At 46.4% G+C, this 22,796-nt stretch overlaps 2 protein-coding genes across 2 annotated transcripts; both read right to left on the reverse strand.

Annotated features, from left to right (window-relative positions):
- Positions 1-79: 79 nt before the first annotated feature.
- Positions 80-4,727, reverse strand: ddx39ab (DEAD (Asp-Glu-Ala-Asp) box polypeptide 39Ab). The gene is made up of 10 exons (XM_079282245.1): positions 4,656-4,727; positions 3,557-3,773; positions 3,197-3,324; positions 2,738-3,014; positions 2,486-2,604; positions 2,184-2,315; positions 1,280-1,389; positions 920-1,064; positions 596-743; positions 80-257 (listed from the first exon to the last, which is right to left on the reverse strand). The coding sequence occupies exons 2-10, from the start codon at positions 3,762-3,764 to the stop codon at positions 241-243; spliced, it is 1,284 nt and encodes a 427-aa protein (XP_079138371.1). The 5' UTR covers positions 3,765-3,773; positions 4,656-4,727; the 3' UTR covers positions 80-240.
- Positions 4,728-6,130: 1,403 nt separating this feature from the next.
- On the reverse strand, positions 6,131-11,099 carry LOC306787109 (volume-regulated anion channel subunit LRRC8D; the record flags this gene model as incomplete). Its single annotated transcript, XM_079282145.1, has 5 exons — positions 6,131-7,253; positions 7,391-7,768; positions 8,674-8,924; positions 9,500-10,090; positions 10,752-11,099. The coding sequence occupies 5 exons, from the start codon at positions 11,097-11,099 to the stop codon at positions 6,131-6,133; spliced, it is 2,691 nt and encodes an 896-aa protein (XP_079138271.1).
- Between the last annotated feature and the right edge of the window lie 11,697 nt (positions 11,100-22,796).

The following is a 22,796-nucleotide window of genomic DNA, read 5'->3' on the forward strand; positions in this document are numbered from 1 at the left end:
CATTTTATAAAAAGTTTTAATTCAATTAAGCAAAAAACAACCCCCCCCCCCCCCCCCCCCGAAACAAACAGTAAAAGACTAATTAAAATCGACCATACCCCTCCGTCCCCAAAAACTGACAATAAAGATAAAGGTTTGGTGAACATTGGGGAACGAGCAGAGATGTCATATCAACGGTGAAACACGTCTACTTCCAACATCAAGGTCCACGAAGACGAGACTTCGGCTTGGCTGGAGGACTCATCTGGACTGCTCGACTAAAAGGGGAGAGAGGAGGAGAGACACGAGTTGAGCGTGTAAAGCGACAGCTGAGCATACCAACTTTTCAGCAACAGGTTAAACACGTGCGGGCAGTTTCCAGTTTGACGAGAGCTCCACAGTTACATGGCAGCGCCAACTGCTGGCTCTAGTTGCCGAGATGACTCTAAAAGGTTTGTTCCACCGGCTTATTGTCTGTGGGCGGATCTTTAGCTGGGAAGATCTCCCTGGATTTAACAGCTGTTTCGACAGCAAAGTGCTTTGAGCCCATTTATCCACAAATTACAATCATTCCAACAGGGCAGCCCCACAGGCATTCGGAAACGTGAGGGCTTACTGTAAGAGGAGATGTCGATCTCGTCGGGCAGCTCGGCCACGTTGACCTCGAAGCGGTCCTGCACATCGTTCAGAGTCTTGGCGTCGGTCTCATCCGACACGAAGGTTATAGCCAGGCCCTTTGTGCCAAACCTACCGGCACGGGCAACCTGACGGGGGCAGAGAAACGCATGTCACAAAAATTTTAAACGGTACAAAATTAGCAACGAATACAAAACTAAACTCCCATTTCAAAAATAACCTTTAAAACAACTTCACAGAATACAAAGACGCTACGAAGAACAAACGTTAAAGTGTGCAGGCATTTCCCCTCTGCAGTTCTCACCCTGTGCAAATAGGTGTCGGAATCTTCCGGCATGTCGTAGTTGAAGACGATGTTGACCCGCTCGATGTCCATCCCTCGGCCAAAGAGGTTGGTGGCCACCAGGATCCGCCTTTGGAAGTCCTTGAATTGCTGATAGCGAGACAGCCTGTGGAGTAAGAATGGGCAGAGCCCGAGGGAGAGTAATCAACACAGCTGCTGCAGGCATTACTGGACCGTACCCCCCCCCCCCCTTTGAAGGCAACGATGTGTTGAGTTAACTGATGAGACCTCATGCTCCATAAACATACTCAGCATTCAGAGCTCAATGGAGCTTATGTTTATGAGAGTGGGCATATCAGTGGGGAGGTGTGTGTGTCTCACCTCTCCTCCTGAGCCATTCCCCTGTGGATGGCGATGGCAGGGAAGTTCTGTTCCACCAGAAGCTGGGCCAGAGCGACACAGCGCTGGACTGACTTGACAAAGATCACCACCTAGAGGCAAAGCAAAGGCATTGAAATATGGCTGCTGAGGGAGAAATGGACACGTGCAGAATTACAGTGGAAGTTATCGCAGTGACTGAGAAGCTTTAAACTTCTTGCCAAGAGTTAAGACATGAAAGTGGTACGGATCTATTAATCCACGTTTGATATGAGGCTACGGCCAGCTAGCTGAGCAACAGGAGATCAGACTGGAACCGGGGAAACCAGCTCATCTAAGACAGTTTACGTGTTGTAGCTCGTTCCTTCTACAAAACCAGTTTGCTTCTTTATGAGATGCGTGTGCTGGACTGTTTTTGATTAGACCAGTAACTTCCTGGAGTCTCCACTGGTTAGCCTAGCATATAAAAAACATGCACCATTTTTACAATGTTTTTAAAGGTTTTTTTGTCCATGTTTGCCGTTACTGGATAGTGACGAGTAAAAGGCCGACAGGAAACGGGAGGAAAGAGACGGAATTTAACCAGCGATGTTGAGGTCAAGAACCATTTGCTGAAACCATTCAGCTATTAAGATGCGCCGACATAAAGTATTGAAATGTGTGTTTGTTGTTCAGGAGGCGCTGGTAGGTGGATTTTGTTACATATTTTATAGTTTCCTTGTAAAGCAACATTTCTAGTTCTGCAATCCCAAATTACGGGACTTTCTGTGGAAACCCAGGCATTTAGTGATACAATTAAATGATTTCTTATACAATATATCCCCCTATGTTTGACAACAACGAACAAAAATTCAAGTGGTGTAATATGCTACTGGTCGTGCACCGTGTGATGGCTCCATCGCTTTACCTGGTTGAACTCCAACACGTCCAGCAGGTCAAAGAGCTTGCGGTTCTTCTCGCTGTCCTTCAGCTTGCAGTAGTATTGTTGCAGGCCGTGGAGTGTCAGTTTGGTCTCGTCGTCCACAAACACTTCCATGGGCTGCAACGGATAAGATGATAAGAGACTGTTAGGTAAACTTGTCGAGTTTCTAGTTACATCATCAGCAAGTGGGCAAAACGTGTCAAATCCAAAGGCGCAGCAGCTTTGAAGCAGAGGCAGTTTTCTGGCTGATGAAATGGTGTTCTGTGAACTCCTGAAGTAACACTTACATCCTGCATGAATTTGCGGCAGACTGGTCGAATCTCCTTGCTCAGAGTGGCGCTGAACATCATGACCTGCTTCTCATGGGGTGTGATCTTGAAGATGTCCTGCACATCACGCCTCATGTCTGTTTCACAAAGAGGCCAGATAGATACAAATGAATACAGAATTAAATAGAGCATAACCAGATACCCTGAAGCGGAATCTACGACAATCAAGAAAAGAAAAAAATCAGCCATCATACACAAAAAGAGAAATACCTAGCTGCTCCAACATTTTGTCACACTCATCCAGGACAAAGTGCTTGACGTTCTTCAGGGTGAGGGTCTTGTTGCGGATGAGAGCGAGAATGCGGCCCGGCGTTCCGACCACGATGTGAGGGCAGTTCTTCTTCAAGACATCCTCGTCCTTCTTGATGGCCATGCCGCCAAAGAACACGGCCGCCTTTACCGAGGACATGTACTTGGAGAAACGCTCGTACTCTTTACTGATTTGGAAGGCCAGCTCTCGCGTGTGGCACATGACTAATACGGACACCTGGGGGTTAGACGTACAGAAACGGAGTCAGACACTTTGCATTCCGGTATATTATCCAATGCAACAGGACATGTGGGCTCTACTTTATGCAAGCCACGAGTTTAAAGTTGAAGACAGCCCACGTAAGGCTTCCTTCACTTAATCCAATACATAGACCTGGTGTTTTGAATATGCATACTGACCTGTCCATCAACAGGTTCAATCTGCTGTAGTGTGGCCAGCACAAACACCGCGGTCTTGCCCATACCGGACTTGGCTTGACACAGAATGTCCATGCTCAGGATAGCTTGTGGGATGCATTCATGCTGGACTAAACGGAACAAAAGCAACACAACATTTTAAGCCAGTGTATTTGTGTCATTCGAACATCAAGTATCTCAAGCTACTGAACAGAGCATGAAGACATGACACAGCCCTGCTAGTATTGTTATATTTGTATTTATGAGACACAAATATGGGCAGTTCATGTAACGTGTATACAGTGAGGGACATGGCATTTAAAAAATGAATTTGAATAAAATAATGAATAAAATGTCCCTCACCTTCAGATGGATGCTCAAAACCACAGTCGATGATGGCGCGGAGCAGCTCTGGTTTGAGCAGGAAATCTCTGAAGCCAGAGCTGTGGATGGAGACGTAGGAGCCCTTCACCTCCTTCTTGCCTGCGGGGGCTGCACTCTCTGGGGCTCCTTGGGGCTCCTCATCCTCTTCATAGTCGAGCAGCTCGTTGTCAACATCATTCTCTGCCATTGTGTCTGTCTGAAACAAGGAAAAACAGAAACGGGTTTTGTCTTTAATCAGGTCCTTCACCTCCTACCATGGCTGAACCCTCTCTCCTGTTGGTTTAAAAGGGGGGGGGGGGCTTTTAACTGAGCCCAGCTGTTGTTGCCACTCTTTGTGCCTGGTTTCACAGCACGTTTTAAAGTACATCCAGATAAGATGTTTGTGAAAAGATGAGTTTGTATTCATTATACGTTTGGTTTGGTAAACGGTGGTACTAGTACTGCTGTAAACACTCGCATCGTTGTGTTCACCCCGCAAAGCCCATTGTAAGACGTGAGGCCATTGAATGAGCTACGCTAGCTAATTTAGCAAAGAAGAGGGTCCACATAATAGTTCACGCTACCGTTTTTGCTCCGTATGTAAACCAAAAACTGCCTTCGCTTACAAACTTGGTCCAGCGAAGCCTCGGAGTTTACGTCAGCCGACCAAACCGGTTATCTTCTGAAACGTTTACAACACCGGCCGGGAAGCTATTGTGTTGCATAACAATTGCTAATGTGGCAAGCTAACGCAATACGGGAGCAATTATTTTGATAATGGACCGGTTGCATCATACATTCCTCTTGCGAATTAAGTAACTTTAAAAAAAGAAATATGCGAAACATGAAAAGGATAACTACGCACTCTCAACATTAGCAAATACGAGGTAGAGGGTGCGCCGACGAAGCTAACTAATGCTAGACTACAAAACGCTAGCTAGCTCAGTTACGGTTAGCACTCTAATGCAAACAATAAAGGAAGCTATTTCATTCCAGGCTAGCCACTATGTCGAAATAAACTAATTTGTGACTTCCTGGACCCCAGTCGAAGTTTTGAGAACTTTCTAGTTGCAACAATGGACAGATATTTAATTCTTACCTTGTCGGTGTTAGCTACGCGTCAACCTGAAGATCAAAACCGCATGGGGAGGCCTCAGTTCGTTTATACGAGTAACCGGAAGTCCCGCCCATGCTGACCGGCGTTGATATCATTGGTGGATTTATACGACCATCGAAAGGGGCAGCTAGCGATTGGACAGAAAGTGTGTCGCAGTACACCGCAGTATAAAAAAGCGGGATACAGCTGTATGGAAGACCATGGTGGCAAGATAAATATTTGATAAATACATATGCAAAATAAAATAAACACATTAATATTGTGCACACATTATATATATATATTGTATTGTATACAATATCTATATAATGTGTGCATGTATTGTATATATATATATACATAATATATATATATACAATAAACTACATATAATTCATATATATATATATATATATAGAGAGAGAGAGCGATAGAGCATTCGTACACTTGAGTCGAATCTATTTTATCTATTTTATTGAATTTATTCATTCATTCAGTTTGTTCTCCCCTCCTTCTGTTATGCCAAAAAGGTAAATACAAATATTTTTGGAAACAAATTCCCCTCAAGTGGTCACAGTGAGAAACTGCTGGCTAACACCACAGTGCTAATATCGGTAACATTGTTAGTAATGCGCACAACTCATTGTAAGAGTGATTATTGCAAACAACAGAAACGTCAGTATTGTTAATAATAGTGTTAATAAAGAGCAGTTCGATTTTTATGTTTTTCTGGTTTGGAGACCATGACCTGCTAGAAATGGTTATACCAGCATCAGGTCGGACTTGATAGCATGTTAACCCTTTTGGTGAGTACTTTTCACAATAAAGTGATCAAACAATGGCATCAAAAATAAACACGTTTATTGTTCTTTAGTGGTTGCAGTTAGAAACAACTTCAGTGGGAATAATACCGATATTTATACTGTGTATTATTATTATTTGGACATATCAATTAGTGTATTTATTTTCGTGTCAATACTAATTTGAGTAGTTTCTGTATTAATAATATATGCTTTGTTATCAAACAACACACATCTTTTTGCCATGTTATATTCAGAGAGATCCCTACAAGAAATACTATCTTTGTGAATGTTTTTTCCCCTTATTTATTCATAATCATTATTCAACCCTACAACACTCGCAGATGGTCTCCTCATCTATCTCAGGAAAAAGGAGTTGTCTACAGTAGCCTAAGTGCAACAAATTCTCAAAATTAGTAATGAGGTAAACAGCGGTGATATTTTGCATGTTTCAGTCCATTCCTGCAAGCCTTTGGTTGCCACTAATTTAGTTAGTAATTAGTGTGGTATAAAAATCAATGTGCAGAATGTGTACTGGGAAGTAACATGTACTAATAATGGTTGTTAAAGCCTCTCATTAAATTGACCAATAGGTAAGCTGCCTTCTAAAAGAACGTCCTGGTAAACATTTTGCCAAAAACATTGCAAAGCAAATCCCGCAAATCAATGCTGGGATACTTATATCTGTGATTCCAGAGCGGAAGAGAAACTCCACTGTGTAGGAGAGAAGTATGGGAAACTGTCCGAATCTGGGCGGGAATGGACCTCTGAGTGAGTACCAGAGGGGGCGCAAGAACGGCTCAGGAAGGCCCTGACCTGTGGAGGCAAAGACAGAAACAGCCAGTCCTCCACTAGGAGACCACCTCCGTGCAGCCCTGTGCAGCAGCCCAATTCAGCAGGCAGTTCCTCCAGACTGTTACTGCGCAAGTCCAACCTGCACAACAGCCTTAAAGCTGCGATCCCCCTGGGTAACGAGTTAAGAGAGTTGCGAGCCACATTCAGGATGTGCAGCTCCAAACAGCTACTGAAGAGCTGAGGGGGGAGGCTCTCCACCCTGTTCCCACTGATGTCCAGCTCTGTAAGCAGCTGCAGTGCCTTTACCTCTGCGGGCAGCACCTCCAGCAGGTTACCAGCCACCAGGAGTCTGCGAAGGCAGCGGAGAGTGAAGAGTGCTGGGGGGAGGCTCTGAAGCTGGTTGTTGGATAGATCCAGGATCTCCAGGCCTCGCAGCACACCAACGCTGGCCGGCAGTGCCAGGACGCGGTTGTAGGCGAGCCTGAGGCAAGAAAGACGCCGCAGATGAGCCAGGCTAAGCAGTTCCTCCAGCGTCCTCAAGTTATTGTGCTGCAGGTCGAGCCTCCGCAGGTTGGCGAGAGCCAGCAGGGCCGAGGGAAAACGCTCCAGCCGGCAGTCCTGCAGCAGCAGCTCGGTCAGGTCGACCATGCGCTTCAGGCCTGTCAGCACGAGCAGCCGGGTGCCCTCATTGTAGATCTCCAGCCTCACCAAGCTGCCGGCCACCTCGCACAGCTCCCCGGGGATCCGCTGTAGCATGCCTCGGATCACCAGCACACGGAGGTGACGCAGTCGGCGGAGGCTCCCCAACGCCCAGCTGCGGCCCACCCCGCCGTCACTGCTCAGGCGGCCAGAGAGGTGGAGCTCGTGCAGGCTGCGGAGGGAGAGGACCCAGCTGGGGATCTCTGACGCCTGAGTAAAGGTGAGGTGGAGGACCTCCAGATGTTCCTGGAGGACTCTGAGTGCACCGGGATCCACCACTGCTGTGCAATGATAGAGGTGGAGCTCCCTGTTGGGTAAATAAACAATAAAAGACTTGCGTATGTACGTCACAGCGTTCTGCTTTTTAACAAAATGTCTAGATAGAGCTTTTGATTTGCATTGTTTAAAATGTGTGAAGCTTGACTGCACTACTGCGAAACCCACCTGAGTGAGGTCATGTTGGCCACCTGCGCAGTGAACCTGGCATCTGTGATGAGCTCCAGTTGGAGGACCTGAAGCTGGCTGAGGGTGAAGAGGGCCGGAGGGAGACGAGGCAGGGCCACCAGCTGCAGTCTGGAGAAGCCCTCTGCGTCCACGCTCGTCATGGCGCGCAGCTTCTCCTCCCCCCAGCGCCTCTCCAAGCTTTCCCCCAGCAGCCTGCTCTCACTGACAGGAGACAAAAAGACGGACAGACGCTGGGCCAGCAGAGGGTCATACTGGTCCAACATGTGTAAAAGAAAGGCCAGGTCATTTCTCAGGTCAGGAACATCTCTCAGGGAGCACAGCTCCTTCAGTGAGTGGAATGAATACTGCCGTAGAGGGCTAAGTAGGGCACAGAATAAGAAATATATCACATAGTCGCCCCAAACAGAGCTTTACACTCTAATCCTATTATCAGGCCTCTGGTATGCCTTGAAGGCCCTTTGAACAATCACTCAAGTCTCAACAAATTTTGAATCAACCATTTTAAATGTTCATTTTGTTCATACAATGCAACAAATTACATATTCAAATGATTCAAAAGTTCACATGCTCTAAACCAAGTTGCTACAAATCGCTGCCAATAAGTTTCAAAAGCTCATCATCAAGTGTGATCATCAAGTGTGATCATCCATGCGTCCGGAGTTGAAACTCACAGCAATTAATCTACGCATTCCAGAACACATGGAGCAACATTTGTATTCATTTTAGGGTCGAGTTTCTGGCCACCTGTTGCATGTAAGTTCATCCTTTAAGCTCTGTTTTGGTCTCCTCCGACTCCATCTGGGTAATATCTGGCCCTCAAGCAGCTAAATGCTTCACTCTGGCACAGCTAGTAGCTAACCTTGTCTCAGTGAGAGCAGTTATTTCATGCCGGGGATGGTATCGTGGGTATATCAGAACTCCATTTCCTGAAAGCGGCTACTTGTTGCTGGAAACAAAGTCGATGAGAGCGGTGAGAGTGAACCAAAATACTGAAGTTACGGGCCTTAAAACCAAAACAATGACTCGAAAGACACTGAAAAACTCTGCAGAGTTGAAGGAATTTGCAGAGTTGAGAGGGAACTCTATGTGGGTCCTTCATTGCAAACCACCCCTTCAACACTGCATGTAGTAAATGTATCGTTTGTTAATGTATAAATATATGAATTAGTGCAGGTTTAAAGTTTTAATCAAAATATACAGTTCTTCGGGTATTTTTACACATATCCCTATATACTGGGTTAGAGTGACACCAACACACTAACCTGTGTAAAATCCAGCCGAGGGTGTAAAAGTTAAGCAGGCCGTACAGTCCCAGTAGTGACAGGTAAGCCACCAGCAGTTTGCGTAGAAGGGAGGAGAGCACATGGATACACTCGAAGGTAGCGTAGCCGACCACGGCCTGCTCCTCAGGGTGACAGGTGTGGGTGAAGGAGAGGGAGCTCAGAAGAGGGATGGTGTAACTCAAGATCAGCGTCACCATCAGCAGTTTCAATATTGTCTGAGCCAAGTAGACCTGAATAGATAAAAGGGATCATTCGATCAAGCCTGATCAAACATTGACTTGTTGTGTGAGTTTAAACTCCTGCACTTTTAAAGGTCTACTCTAGTGTGTGAGATTTGGCGTTGTCTAGTGGTGAGGTTGCAGATAGCAACTAACTGAAACTTTTCCCGTGAACACAGCGTACAGGAGAACTATGGGAGCCGACACAAAAACAAAAAAAAAGTAAATGGCCCTATCTAGAACCAGTGTTTGATTTGACCGTACTGGGAACTATAAAGACAACCTGCTCCGTATGTAGATATAAATTATATAAACGATTCTTATTTTCAGGTGATTATGCACTAAAGAAAACATACTTAATAATATTCTAATTAAATTCGGCCAATGGATACCCCATAAATCCAACACACTTGACCTTTAAAATAAAAAAAACAGCAGGTTGCTACAACTATAAAGTCCGATAACATCACATCATAAAACATTTTTGGATGATAAAAAACTCAAAGGGAATGTTTCACCAGTTAAGCTAACAGACAAAAGACAAAGTAGATGATCTCATAAACCATCTCGACTAGAGGATCTCTCACCTTATAGATGACATCTGAGCTTTCGCAGTGTGACCGAAACTTCCTGACCCTTTCGAACAGCGCCCTGGCCTGTTCCCCATCACTTTTATCCAGACTCATGACCTGCCTGGGAATGTCAACCATGAAGTGCTTGGAGGAAGGCAAGTTCACCTGGGACGCGAGGGATATCGCCGACATGGCGGAGCTACAGGAGAGTGTAGAGGGGCACGGGGAGGGAGGGGCGCCATAGGATGCACTAACCGACCTCTTTAAGAGCGGGCTGTCTGTGCCCGAGTCTATGCTTGTTCGTCTCGTGCGGGTTACCGGGGGTGAAGATGAAGCTGAAGAGAGAGGAGGCTGGGGCGGTCGTCTCTCCTCCACCACCACCTCCTTCTCTTGGATGCTCTCCTGCCGGGCGGCATGAGACAGGGCCTGAGATGTCCAGGGTGACTCGCAGCACTTTGCCAAAATGGCCAGAAAGTGCTCTATGCGGGCGGAGGTGTGAGGGAAGTGGAGCCAGAAGGAGCCGCTGGCCACCAGCACCAGAGACTGCAGCATGGCCATGTACGGGAAGAAGCGGGAGCACAAAGGCAAAGCCTTATGGTAGCACACCTAGACAGATAGAAGATAGACACTTGAACCGACAACAACTGATTTCTTTGTCCACTTCAAGTTTGTGAACACAACATTGCATATTATATATCATCATACTTTAAGCAAACGTGTTAGCAAACAGTTACTCAATTACACTTTCAGCCAATACGGAGCAACATCATCACTTATTTGGAGTCGTGTCTCTGACCACCTGGTGAGTTTAAGTCTAATTTCACTCTCTTTTAGCTCTGTTTTTGGTCTCTACCAACTCCTGGTGGAAATAGATAGCTCTTTAGCAGCTAAATGCTTCAGTAGCTAGCTGCTAACTCGATCTATCTGCTGTTTAGTGATAGCGTTTCGTTTGTTTTTAGAGCTTTGTTGCTTTTCAAGAAGCGCAAGAAGCACCTCCTGCGGCCTAAAACGACACTAGAGCCGTGAAACTGAACCAAAAACAGAAAGGTTGCGGGTCATAGTGCTGAGTAGAGCTGCAATGATCATTCTCTCTAGGTTCCTCATTGTGAACAACTCCTTTCACATTCAAGTATTCATTTGATCCATTGTTAATAAATACAAAATTTGATTATAACTGTTTGAATGGACTTAAGAGTCAATCATTTTAAATCGGTTTCACCTCTTCTGTTGCATTCTGTTTCAAAGACTCAGGCTAGTATTACAGTACCTGGCTAATGTAAACGTACTGCTGGTAGGCCAGATGTGTGCGTCGACCCCGGCCTGTAGAGTGAAGCTCTGGGCTGACGTTGCGTGGAACATGAGTTGGGGGCTTTGAAGATGGAGTCAATGCTTGCCCGCTAGTTGAAGGACTGTGATTAGTGGTGTTCGCAGTGATAACTGGATCCATGGGAATGCATACCACTCGATCCCTGGACAGCTGCTCCGTACAAGCCAGGACGGATGCCATCAGCATCAGGACCACCAGGTAGTCCATGAAGACCTCCCACCAGGGCTTCAACAGTTTACACCGACTCTGATGGTGGTTCAGAGGCACCAGCTCCGACAGGGAAAACATGGCGACCTCTGGGTCTCACAGGGATGACTGTAAAAATAATAGTGAAATAGTAAAGAAAGATCTGGGCTACGCACTTAAACGGATGAAGTGATGTACAAGGATGAGTCTGGCGTTCACTGTCAGTGTCCACGGGTTAAACCAATAGCAATTGAACTACATTATGTGACCAGGACCTGATCCAGGAGCATCCTGATAAGGTCATAGAATAAGAGGATTCTGCCCTAAAAAGATAGTTTCTAAATCAGCTTGTTCCTATGAATGTTGTGGTACAGAGGAGTTCATTTTTATTTCACATGAGAGATTTCCGTGTTTCTGATCAGGATTTTGAAATATTTTAATCACAATGTGATGGTGGCTGTGTGGCTGTTTGCCTATGTTGTCAATCAAATCAAATCAAACTTTTAATAAGTAATGGTAAGGGAGTTTATTTTCCCAAAAAAAGCTTGGCTTGCCTGTTTTGTTATGAATATTACATAGAACAGAGTTCCAGGGAAAACTGGTATCCCACAATTCCATAAAAGAGCCAATTTATAAACAGACATGACATCATTTTTTAGCTTTCACACGAGCGATCACAGTTGGACCTTTAAAGATCGTTTGATAAGCGGTCGCTAATTTAGAGTAAACTAAATAAAATGGTACAACATCAAACATAATTTCCATTGTCGGCCAACATCTCTGAAGTCGACTTCTTGTCAAAAATACAAATCACAACCGAACATACTGGATTAACTTCCACATACCTGGGTCAATAACTTGTTCTCTTTCCCCGCTCTCTCCTCTGATCAGCCCACAGCCACTTTACACAAACTTCATTCCGGTGCTGTCCGGTTCTGCCGTGAAACTTACAAAAACTCCTCCTCAGCTGGCCGACACACGGCTTTTCAACGGTTGTCATGGCAGCGGAGGATGTGTGGCTGAAAAATCTAATTCAGCGCTAGAAGCCTGTTCAAGGCCGACCCGGGGGGGGGGGGCTTTACTTTAACTCCTTCAGAACGGACTCTGAGGAAAACATCAGAGGAATATTAGACACAAATTACATTACAGTCACAAGAAAATACTAATTATTAGAACAATATATTATATCGAAGGTAAAGATACTTTCTATGCAGAGTGGCCCCTTTCAGAGTTTCAGCCTTCAGGTTAAAATGAAGCTCTATGTGCTGGAATTAACTTCTTCATAAAGCCTTTTATTGGGTAGTTTAATCTTTAACGTTTTGTCATATTTTATGAACTCACTAAATTGGGGAAACCACTGCTCTAGCCTCTTTTCATGAGCCCTAAATGTTTTACAACGTTGTATCCAGCATCATCCAACAGGGGCTGCTGAAGTTACTGTACTGTGAGTTACACATAACAGCAACATCTGACTCCACACAGCTTCCAGAGGTCTGATGACCGGGAGCGTTGTTATATGACAGTTATTGCGTGAGTTTGTGTGTGTGTGTGTTTGTGTGTGTTAATGCAAAGGCATGTCATATGTAACTTGAGGTGCTGTTTCCTTTGTATTTGGGTCAAGAAGAATCTGGAGCAAAGACTCAAACTGACAATGAACCACATCGTGATCTACTCTACACAGCTGGTGTGTGTATTTTCTGTGTCTGTACTGTATTTGCGAGTGTGAAAATGCGCGTGTGTGTGTGTATGTGTGTATGTGTATTTTACTTGTCTTGTGGGGACTCGCTTTGCTTTTGAGGACCAAATGGGGACAAAACGCACATTTCCATAAAGTAAATTGTTACATTATAGGGTGAAGACTTGGTCTAAGGTTGGGGTAAGGTCATGATTAGGTTAAGGTTAGGAAAAAAGAAAAGTGGTGTGGTGAGCAGTGAGCGAGTGGCATTTATTGTCACCACAAAGAAGATGAGGTGTGAGGACGTAACTTTGAGGGACAGGGACAATTTCTTAGATGAGGTATTATCACCATTTAGGCCGACTGCTACATACAAAGTCAAACCTACTGCTGAACTGGGATTACTGGGCTTTTGAAACTTGTTAAAGCTAAAATCAGCAGTGCAATCTTCAGTATCGGATAAACAGCAAACAGTCTAACTCCATTCAATTTTGTTGTTGTAGACTTTACATCACATGTGTGTCTCTGATTCTCTGTGTGCGTATGAAGTCATTCACATGGGTTCAGGCTATATCCACACTACTCCACTTTTCCTACGTTTACACTGAGCAGCCACACCACGCCGGAGTTTTGGAGCAGCCTTAATGGAGGAACCTGAAAACTCCGCCGAGGTTGGAGGTATTTGAGAACTCCGGGGTTTTGGTTGAGTGTAGACGTCGGATACGGATGTCTGTTAGAAAAAAATGAGCCCACACCCGTGCTCGCTACTGGATTGGTTATTATCAGCCATGACGTCTCCGTGTCCTGATTCGTCACACTCACTATCACGTGACCCGTACCGGGAAGAAAACAAACAGCCGGGCGACCAGCAGCGATTCATTTCAACATGGATAATGGCAAGCCTTGCTTGCTTTGTTGTCTGTAGTAGCAGCTATTGTGGAGTTAAATTCGTCATTTTACAATGCTGCTAATGCCTACATGCGGAGGAGGCGAGCTGTTCTTCGAGCGATGAGCAAGCTGCTTGACCATCGGCGACCATCGGCGATGAAGGCTGCCGTGTGGATGCTCCAATAATGCTGAAAACTCCCGCGTGGACGGAGATCGGTTCTATTTGAGAACTCTGCATCCAACGAGACACGGCCTAGTGTGGATATGGCCTCAGAGTGTCCTGATGAGACCAACGCAGGACAACGAGCTGCTTTATCTGAGAGGCTGTACTCAAGTGGTTGTCAGGATCCAGGATCCCTGTCTGACCCGTTGGGTGTTTCCCCTGATCTCCTCTCCTCATGTGTCCTGTCATTCCCCTGTTTGTTGTTGTGTGCCATGTGCTCTGTGTTTGTCCTCTGCCTCCAGACACCTCCCATGGCCGCACCCTTGATTGTGCACAGCTGAGGACACTCCAGCCGATCACCTCCTGCAGCCTGACACACCAGACTCAGGGCCCACTAATGAGTCTCCTGCCTCTATATAAACTCTGGTCCTGCAGTCTGGGGTTGTCAGGTCGTACCGTCTTTCACCCGCTGAAACCCCGTGGCATCCTCTGCCCTCCTTGTGTTTGTGGATTACACTCCGCCGCTCTGCCCGCCTTGTGTTAAACGGACTACACTCGCCGTCAAGCTGCCAGGCCTCCGGTGTCGAGCCACGGGCCTCACACCGTCGATCTGCCACTCGGGTGTCGGACCACGGGCTCCACACCTGCACGCACAGTCTAAATAAAACCTGTTAATATTCACTTCTGTCTCCTGTGGTCTTGCGTTTGGGTCCTACCTGTGAACTCCCGTGACAGAACGACCTGACCATAATGGACCCAGCAACCACAGGAGCAGCTACGCTGTACAGCACTACCAGGCTGCTGGAGGAGATGAGAGGTTTCGCTGCTGAAATTTCTCGGATTGGCTGGTTCGGGCAGGAACTAGCCCGGACAGTCAAGTCTCCACCAGTTCCAGCACCCGCACGATTCCCGCCTGTCCTCGCTCCGCCGGTCTGGGAATCCCCCGTGCCGGCTCTGGATCCCTATGACGGAACACTGGGGAAGTGCCAGGGCTTCCTGTTGCTATGCCAACGGGTATTTGACCGTCAGCCTCAGACTTTTGCCTCGGACGGGTCCAAGGTGTCCTACATGGTGGGATTACTGCGGGGAAGGGCTTTGGACTGGGCCGCGAGAACGTTAGGTTTTGAGCGGCCTAATACTGTGGGTTATGTGGATTATATGGCCAAGCACCTTCTCAGCCGGAGACGGAGCCAAGCAAGTGTAGCGGAACACTCGGTGGCCCGGCCGACTCCGGCTCCCCGTATTCGGATGGCATTGCAGCCAGCTACTGTTCCTGCCACCTCTTCGCCGCAGCCAGCTCCGGTTCCGACCGCCTCTGCGGCACAGCTTTCCCCAGTCCCGGCCGCCGCCGTCTCCGAACCGCAGCGACCTCCAGTCCCGGCCGCCGCCGTCTCCGTACCGCGGCGACCTCCAGTCCCGGCCGCCGCCGTCTCCGTACCGCGGCGACCTCCAGTCCCGGCCGCCGCCGTCTCCGTACCGCGGCGACCTCCAGGTCCCGCCGCTGCTGTCCCGGAGGAGCAGCGACCTCCAGGTCCCGCAGCAGCGACCTCCAGTCCCGGCTGTCGTCTCGGAGCCGCAGCTATCCCCGGACCTCGCGGTTTCGGAGCCAGAGCCGCTCCCAGTTCCTGCCGCCGCAGCGCCAGCTCCAGTTCCTGCCGCCGCAGCTCCAGTTCCTGCCGCTGCCGCCTCTACGCCAGCTCCAGTTCCTGCCGCTGCCGCCTCTACGCCAGCTCCAGTTCCTGCCGCCTCAGCGCCGCAGCCCGTCCCAGTTCCTGCCGCCGCAGCGCCAGCTCCAGTTCCTGCCGCTGCCGCCTCTACGCCAGCTCCAGTTCCTGCCGCTGCCGCCTCAGTGCCGCAGCCCGCTCCAGTTCCTGCCGCCTCAGCGCCGCAGCCCGCTCCAGTTTCTGCCGCCGCAGCGCCAGCTCCAGTTCCTGCCACCTCAGCGCCGCAGCCAACTCCAGTTCCTGCTGCCTCCGTGCCTCCGCTATCCCCGGACCCGGTCGCCGCCGCCTCCGCGCCTCCGCTATCCCCGGACCCGGTCGCCGCCGCCTCCGCGCCGCAGCTATCCCCGGACCTGGCCGCCTCCGCGCCTCCGCTATCCCCGGACCCGGTCGCCGCCGCCTCCGCGCCGCAGCTATCCCCGGACCTGGCCGCCTCAGCGCCGCAGCTATCCCCGGACCTGGCCGCCGCCGCCTCAGAGCCGCAGCCTCTCCCAGACCCGGCCGCCGTCCCAGAGGCGCAACGACTTCCAGTTGCCGTCTCTGAGCAGCAGCGACCTTCAGTGCCCGCTGCCGTCGCGGAGCAGCAGAGACCTCCAGTACCTGCCATGGCTGCACCAGCATCCTATTCTCCAGAGCCCTTCCGCCCGCCCGGCCGTCCGCCGGAGCACCCGTGTCCGGAGCCCTTCTGCCCTCCCGGCCGTCCGCCGGAGCACCGGTGGCCGACGCTCTTCGGCGGCCCCGTGGCCGGTCAGATCCTGTCACCCCTCCTCCGGACCCCCGCCGCCCACCCTAGTCGGCCTTGTAGCTGTGGGGACACTCCGCCGCTCTGCCCTCCTTGTGGTCTACGGATTACACTCCGCCGCTCTGCCCGCCTTGTGTTAAACGGACTACACTCGCCGTCAAGCTGCCAGGCCTCTGGTGTCGAGCCACGGGACTTCACGCCGTCGATCTGCCACTCGGGTGTCGTACCACGGGATCCACACCTGCACGCACAGTCTAAATAAAACCTGTTAATATTCACTTCTGTCTCCTGTGGTCTTGCGTTTGGGTCCTACCTGTGAACTCCCGTGACAGTGGTGCTTTAAGCTAAATCCTAACTTCCGCATACCAACATGCTCACAATGACAATGCTATGTTAAGCAGGTATAGTGTTTACCTTGTTCACCCTCTTCATTTAGCATGGTAGCATGCTAACTTGCTAACATTTGCGAATTAGCACAAAACACAAAGTGCAACTAAGGCCATATCCACACTAGTCCGTGTCTCGTTGGATGCAGAGTTGTCAAATAGAACCGATCTCCGTCCACGCGGGAGTTTTCAGCATTATTGGAGCATCCACACGGCAGCCTTCGAAGGCGGACAGCACGTGACCATTAACGTACACTGAGCATGCGTGTGATGGTGTAAACAGGAAGTGTATTGCTTGCTTTGTTAAAAAAAAATATGACAGAGTAATAAAGTAGTCTTTAATAATGAAAGGTTGTATTTGACACTTAAGATCTTCCTCTATAAACTCAAACAGACAGTTTGTGGAAAGTTTTAGATCGTGCTAGAGAGAAGTTAAAACATTTCATCCTGAAGGGAACATGAATATCTGAACTACATTTCATGGCAATCCATCCAATAGTAGTCAAGACTTTTGTCACAAAACATCACAAAACATTTAATAAGTCAGACATCAATGACTACAGTGATATTGTGGATTCAGCAAAGAAGGCATTTTAGTTCTGTGAACAAAATAAAAAATCAAAAGCCTCTTTAATCACTATATTCTTGAACATGCATTCGTTAATTAGTTTGGCCACTCAGGGGCAGTGCAACAGACTGAAAACACAAAACTGACATATTATACAGCTTTGATAAGTTATGGCTAAAGAGTTAGCAAAGAGTTGTCTGTTAACCAAGCGGCAACCTCCAGTGCTGAGAAATGAAGCCAAAAACTGCAGTTCCTCAAATGGCCACTTGAGGCTGGCTTCCAAATACACTCAATCCCCAAAAGACCACATGCCCAACTTTACAGTGCAAACAAACATGTTTACAGCACAGTTCAAAAACGGTTTTGGTCTCCAGAGAGCTGATGGGCATCAACTAAACATGATAAACAACAAAATATTTACTGAAAAGTCGGTTTGGTTTGGTTTTAAGAGGACAATGAGGTTCCATGATCTCACTGCAAAAGTAACTGATGGAGTTTAAAAAAATAAAATCTCTTTCAGGGAAATATGGCTTTAAAATTAGACTGCAGGGCTGTGGTGTGGCAAGCTCAACATTAGAAGGGGGCTGATATCAACACCCTTGGTTTCAGAGTTCTGCTGCGAAAAGGCCTGTGGCTTCACACCTCCTCGTTTGCAACACACACAAACACAGTAACAGGCACTGACACCACCGTGCCCATAGGCAGGGATGTTTCGGGTGGGGTTGTGTTGTGTGACAAGATTCACACGTTCCTGTCATAAAAAACAAAACTTCGACGCTGTGTTTAGGCTTTCGACAAATGGAAGTGGCCGGGGTTGAACCTCTTAGCCCCTTGCTCCCTTTTTTAAACATTTTTAAATATGATGCGGTGGGTGGACTTAGGCGTAGACCTGGGGGTGAAGTTACACTTTAATATTTAAAACACGAGCCAACAACATGACCATGAATAACATTCTAAGACAGTATATCCTCTGGCCTGATGATACGGAGGCAAACAATAGAAGTAGGCCGAGTTCAATTTACAAAGTAATCTATTTTGAATACACAGAATATACATATGTTACTTGGATTGGCCAATAAAGTGTGTTTTTGGATGAATTTATGTCTGATTGGTTGATCGGCCCACTTTCATCCAGAGACTGAAATATCTCATCAACTATGGATTGCCATGAAGTTGTTTGTTTTACAAAGACTCATATGCCACTTGACACTGACTTTACCTCTCATGTCACCATGAAGTTGAAATTTTTAGAACTTTCATGAATTGAAAGCTTTTTAGCCAGCACCGTCATTATCATTTCAAATTGAATTTATGACCAAATACCTGCAAAACTGTTGTCATTCTAATACGAGTACAGCTGTACTTTTTATTTTGTTAGCTAATTAACAAATCCACGCTAACATGCTAAACGAACTGTGATGAACGTGGTAAACATATTGTACCTGCATACCTGCTGAACATCAGCAAGTTGTCATTGTGCTCACACCGTTAAGTACTCTAGCTAGCATGTAGACTTTCTTTTTTGACCCTCTGCTGCTGTCATGGTGAATATGACAATACGAGTGGGCCTGCTGTAATATATAGTCATACATTTATTCATCATTTTGGCTTGTGGTTATACATTTAGGCTCTCTCTCTTTAGCACCATTGGTTTTGCAGATGTAGGCAGTGGCTTCCTTGGGTACCATATCTCTTTGGAGTTCTCACACCCCCTGACCTCTCTGACACCCTGCATTGTGATACAACTCTCAGTGAGTTGGCTGGTTGTGGGAGTGGGGATGCCCATCAGTTGACTGAATTTGAGAAAATGTCGTCATTGCCATCATCATCATAATCACCGTCATCATTATTTCCTGACATGAACTTTTGACAGTTCTGGTTTTTCAATCTGACAGCCATTGATTGAAAAGAGTAGGAGGATGTGATAAGCCGTAAGATAGAAAGAAAGAATACCTCAGCAACATACTTGTTTCCTGTTCAGTGGGAGGCAGTGTTGATGGTGTTGTGGCTTCGCTCTTGAACATGACCCTTTGTTATAGTGTGATATCGAAAGAAAAGATAGTCCACGGTTCCCATGGCTGTAGTGGATGTAGATTTGTAGTTGATACATATGTACTGCAAAGCAAATCCTCTTTCCTGTTATCACTGACTCTATTATATCATACGCATTTATATGTAAATATATATAGATATATACATTTGACACATATAGACGTTACCAACATCAAAATCCCACTAAGCTCTCAGACTTTTCTCCTCTCTTTTCTCTAACGAGGAAAAGAAAGCCCTGCACTGCCCTTAACCTTTGTCCCTTTGCCAACCAAAATGAGAGAAAATTGAAAAGGTGTCAAGAAATGAGTGTAGAATGGGTGGGTGGGGGCGAACTGGTGACAGCAAGATAGAGAAGCTGTTGGCCGTGAGAAAGTGGCACAGCGCTTCTTTTGTGAAGTTCTCTGACTAAAACCACTGTCAAGTCACCAGCAACACAGATAAACACCAAAGTGCTGAGACAATCTCACAATCTGATGCTTCACTTTCTGTGATCATTTGATCAAATGACGTCATTTAATGGTGTACTTGTACGACAAAACACCTACACTATTTCTTCTGGAGTATATTGAGAAAGTACACAAATGGGAATACAAATATCAGCCACCTAGATGTGTGCATGTGTTCCCTCAGTTGTTGCATGTGTTCTACTCGGCTTACATGCCTTGCAATAACTTAAAGGGGTACGCTCCAGCGCATGTATTGTTTCACTTGATTTCACCTGATGACATCATCAATGAGGGCTCATTTTGCAGACTTTAGAAAGCTTTCTCCAGAACCACAGCAGACATTGTACTGTTGTGAAACTGTTTTCACAGGCTGAGCAGTATGTGACCCACGATGTGTAAAACGTATCTTACAGCAACACCATGTAACCTTTGCTGAGCAGCAGCCACGGTGGCCTCAACTGAAAATGACAGGATGTCTGTAAGTGCTAAAACAAAGTAGAACAAGTAAAAGAAGAGTCAATTGACTCAGTAATTCTGGTATTTTGTTATACATCAATATCGGCTCCGCTAGTCGCATGTCGAAGTGTCCTTGAGCAAGACACTAAACCCCAAAATTGCTCCGGTAGCTGTGCCTACGGTGTGTGAATGAGTTAGTCTGATGGCAGGTGGCTCTTAGCCATCAGTGGGTAAATGATGACAAGTCGTGTGAAAGCGCTTTGACTGGTCAGAAAGACTAGAAAAGCGCTATCCAAGTACATTGTACATTGTACTCTGGTAACGCACGTGTGTTCTATGCTAAACTAGCTTAGCAGGAAAACCAACAGCAGCACACACGCTACAAACTCTCCCCGCAGCGTTTAGGTAGCTCCTGCCTACTGATTCAAACAGGGCTAAAGCAATCGCCACACAATCCCCATTTTGCCATAACTCCTGCTTTGTAAAAGAAAACAAAAGCACGGACACCAAATGTCTGAAGCAGCCGCTGTTCCTCTGACAACAGACGGACGGACGTCACGGGCTAGCTGGTGCCTGTAACGACACCAATAGAATAGAATAGAAATGTACTTTATTCATCCCAAAGGGGAAATTTGTCTGTGGCAGCAGCAAACAGGGTTACACAAGAAAATAAAATATTGGGTCTGGAAAACGCACACAATATACAATACAATAAAATAACAGAGCAGGGCCTATTCAATTTAAGAAATCAAAGTAATACAAATGCACAGTACATACACTGAATAGAATTGTATTAAATGAACTAAGTAGGAAATCAAATTAAAACAGTAGTGCACAAGTGTTGCGTTAGTTATCGTCTTGTGTTTGACTTGGCCAGAGGTGATTTATTATACAGTGACATGGCAGTGGGCAGGAATGTTTTCCTGTATCCGTCCTTGTGACAGCGGAGCTGAATCAGTCTGTTGGAGAAAGTGCTCCGCTGTCCCTGCAGCAGGTGGTGGAGAGGATGATAGGCCGATCTCATTAATCTAGCGTCTCATAAAGCAACTGCTGTGCAGCAGATCTCTCGCCTCCTCCAAAGATCAGAGAGAGTGTGACCTTCTTTCACAGAAGCACAACAGCAGCCCATGTGTTAAAGACAAAACAGGAGTTGCTGCAGCTTCCTGTACACAAATTAATCCATCATTGTCCACCGAACCGTGGCACCACTCTATATTGAACCATTACACCCCTACTGCTTATCTATTCAAACTTTTTTTCAGAGAAAGAAAGTGGTGTGTGTTCTTTCCAAAGCTACAGTCTCACTTGAATGTGTAAAAGTGGCCTCTTTAATGAGATAGGGTTGTAAGACACCAGTTTCCTCTTTTTTTGGATCACTGGTTGAGAAACAAAAGTTAATAGAATTCACATGCTAGTATTTGTTTTAAAGGGGTTAGCACCAAAAATAAATGTTGCACCCCATCATTTGGTTAAAATAGTTAATGTCAGGAACAGTTTGGAAAGAAATGTCATTTGATGGTTGGATGGCAGCTTTCCCCAACACAAATGTTTTTATAATTCATGTATATATTCAACACAACAAGTAAGTCATACACATTTATCACATTCCTCCCACTTGATATACTACATAGTCAGGTTCACTCATAACATGGTGAGTGAACATCAGAAACAAAGCAATAGGAAAATGAACTTTTGACGACAGTCACACCAGCATCTCCCCCTCCTCCTCCCAGAGTTTCAGGTTCCTAGAAAGGCAGTTTTATACCACCATCAGGGGAACAAGAAGCCCCTGAACCCCCCAAAACAAATGAGGCAGAAACCCACCGAACCCACCAGCCCGTCTCAGCTCCCTGCACCACTCTCGTCTGCTCTCCCTGACAGCCCCTGGGAGAAGGTTGCAAGCCCCCCACCACATCAACCACAGTGCACTGACATGCCTCTCTTCATGCACATCAAGGCAAACTCAGCTCCATGTGTATGCTGCTGACACCAGGAGTCAAATGAGATGTTTGCAAAAATACAGCCACATTGAGAAATGCTTTTGTTTCTGCACATGTGGCCCTTGATGATTTGATTTCAATCTTGGGTCAGATTCAGACCTCATTGCTTGACAACAGATACTTATATGCAAAGAAAATAGATTTTTTGTCATTGTTTAAGAAAGGGTGTGTTTTGAAATTGTCTTATCAAGAAATGGTACCTTTATTAGTAATATTTATTGAGGATTTGTGTATTTAATGACGTTATTCTACAGAAGTTGGGTAGTTAAAATATTTAAGTAGAAATTCCCTTAAAGGCCTGTATTCTTCAGTGTGGTTTATTACATTTCTTGAGTCTAACTATTGTATTGTAACACTCACAAAGTTAAATGGTGCAAGCCTGTCTCCTGTAAAATAAGATTACCATACAACTTAACTGCATTCTCAATTACACATTACACGTTTCTGGGTATATTTTGTCCTGTCGCAGTTTAAAACACGTGGTTAACATTATAAATTAGAAACAAAACCAAACAAACTACTTTATTATGTTAAGGCAACAAAACAACTTGGTCAGGTTTAGTAAAACATCATGGTTTGACTTAAAATAAGTCAAGTTTGTTACGTTATTTAAGTTGGGGACGTAAATGAAAATAAACGAACGATGACTTTTGGTTTCACTCTAGACACAAACAGCAGTCTCCTGGGTGAAAGTCCTGTGTT

This window comes from Melanostigma gelatinosum (genome assembly GCF_949748355.1).
Source record: "Melanostigma gelatinosum genome assembly, chromosome: 13".
NCBI classification, from domain to species: domain Eukaryota; kingdom Metazoa; phylum Chordata; class Actinopteri; order Perciformes; family Zoarcidae; genus Melanostigma; species Melanostigma gelatinosum.

Bases quoted from the DNA above. Each gene is read 5' to 3' on its own strand.
- ddx39ab (XM_079282245.1), bottom strand. From the start codon at position 3,764: ATGGCAGAGAATGATGTTGACAACGAGCTGCTCGACTATGAAGAGGAT. The intron at 3,325-3,556 runs GTGAGGGACATT...TGTTCCGTTTAG, and splicing joins TTTTGAGCATCCATCTGAAG to TCCAGCATGAATGCATCCCA. The intron at 2,316-2,485 runs GTAAGTGTTACT...TATCCGTTGCAG, and splicing joins GCCGCAAATTCATGCAGGAT to CCCATGGAAGTGTTTGTGGA.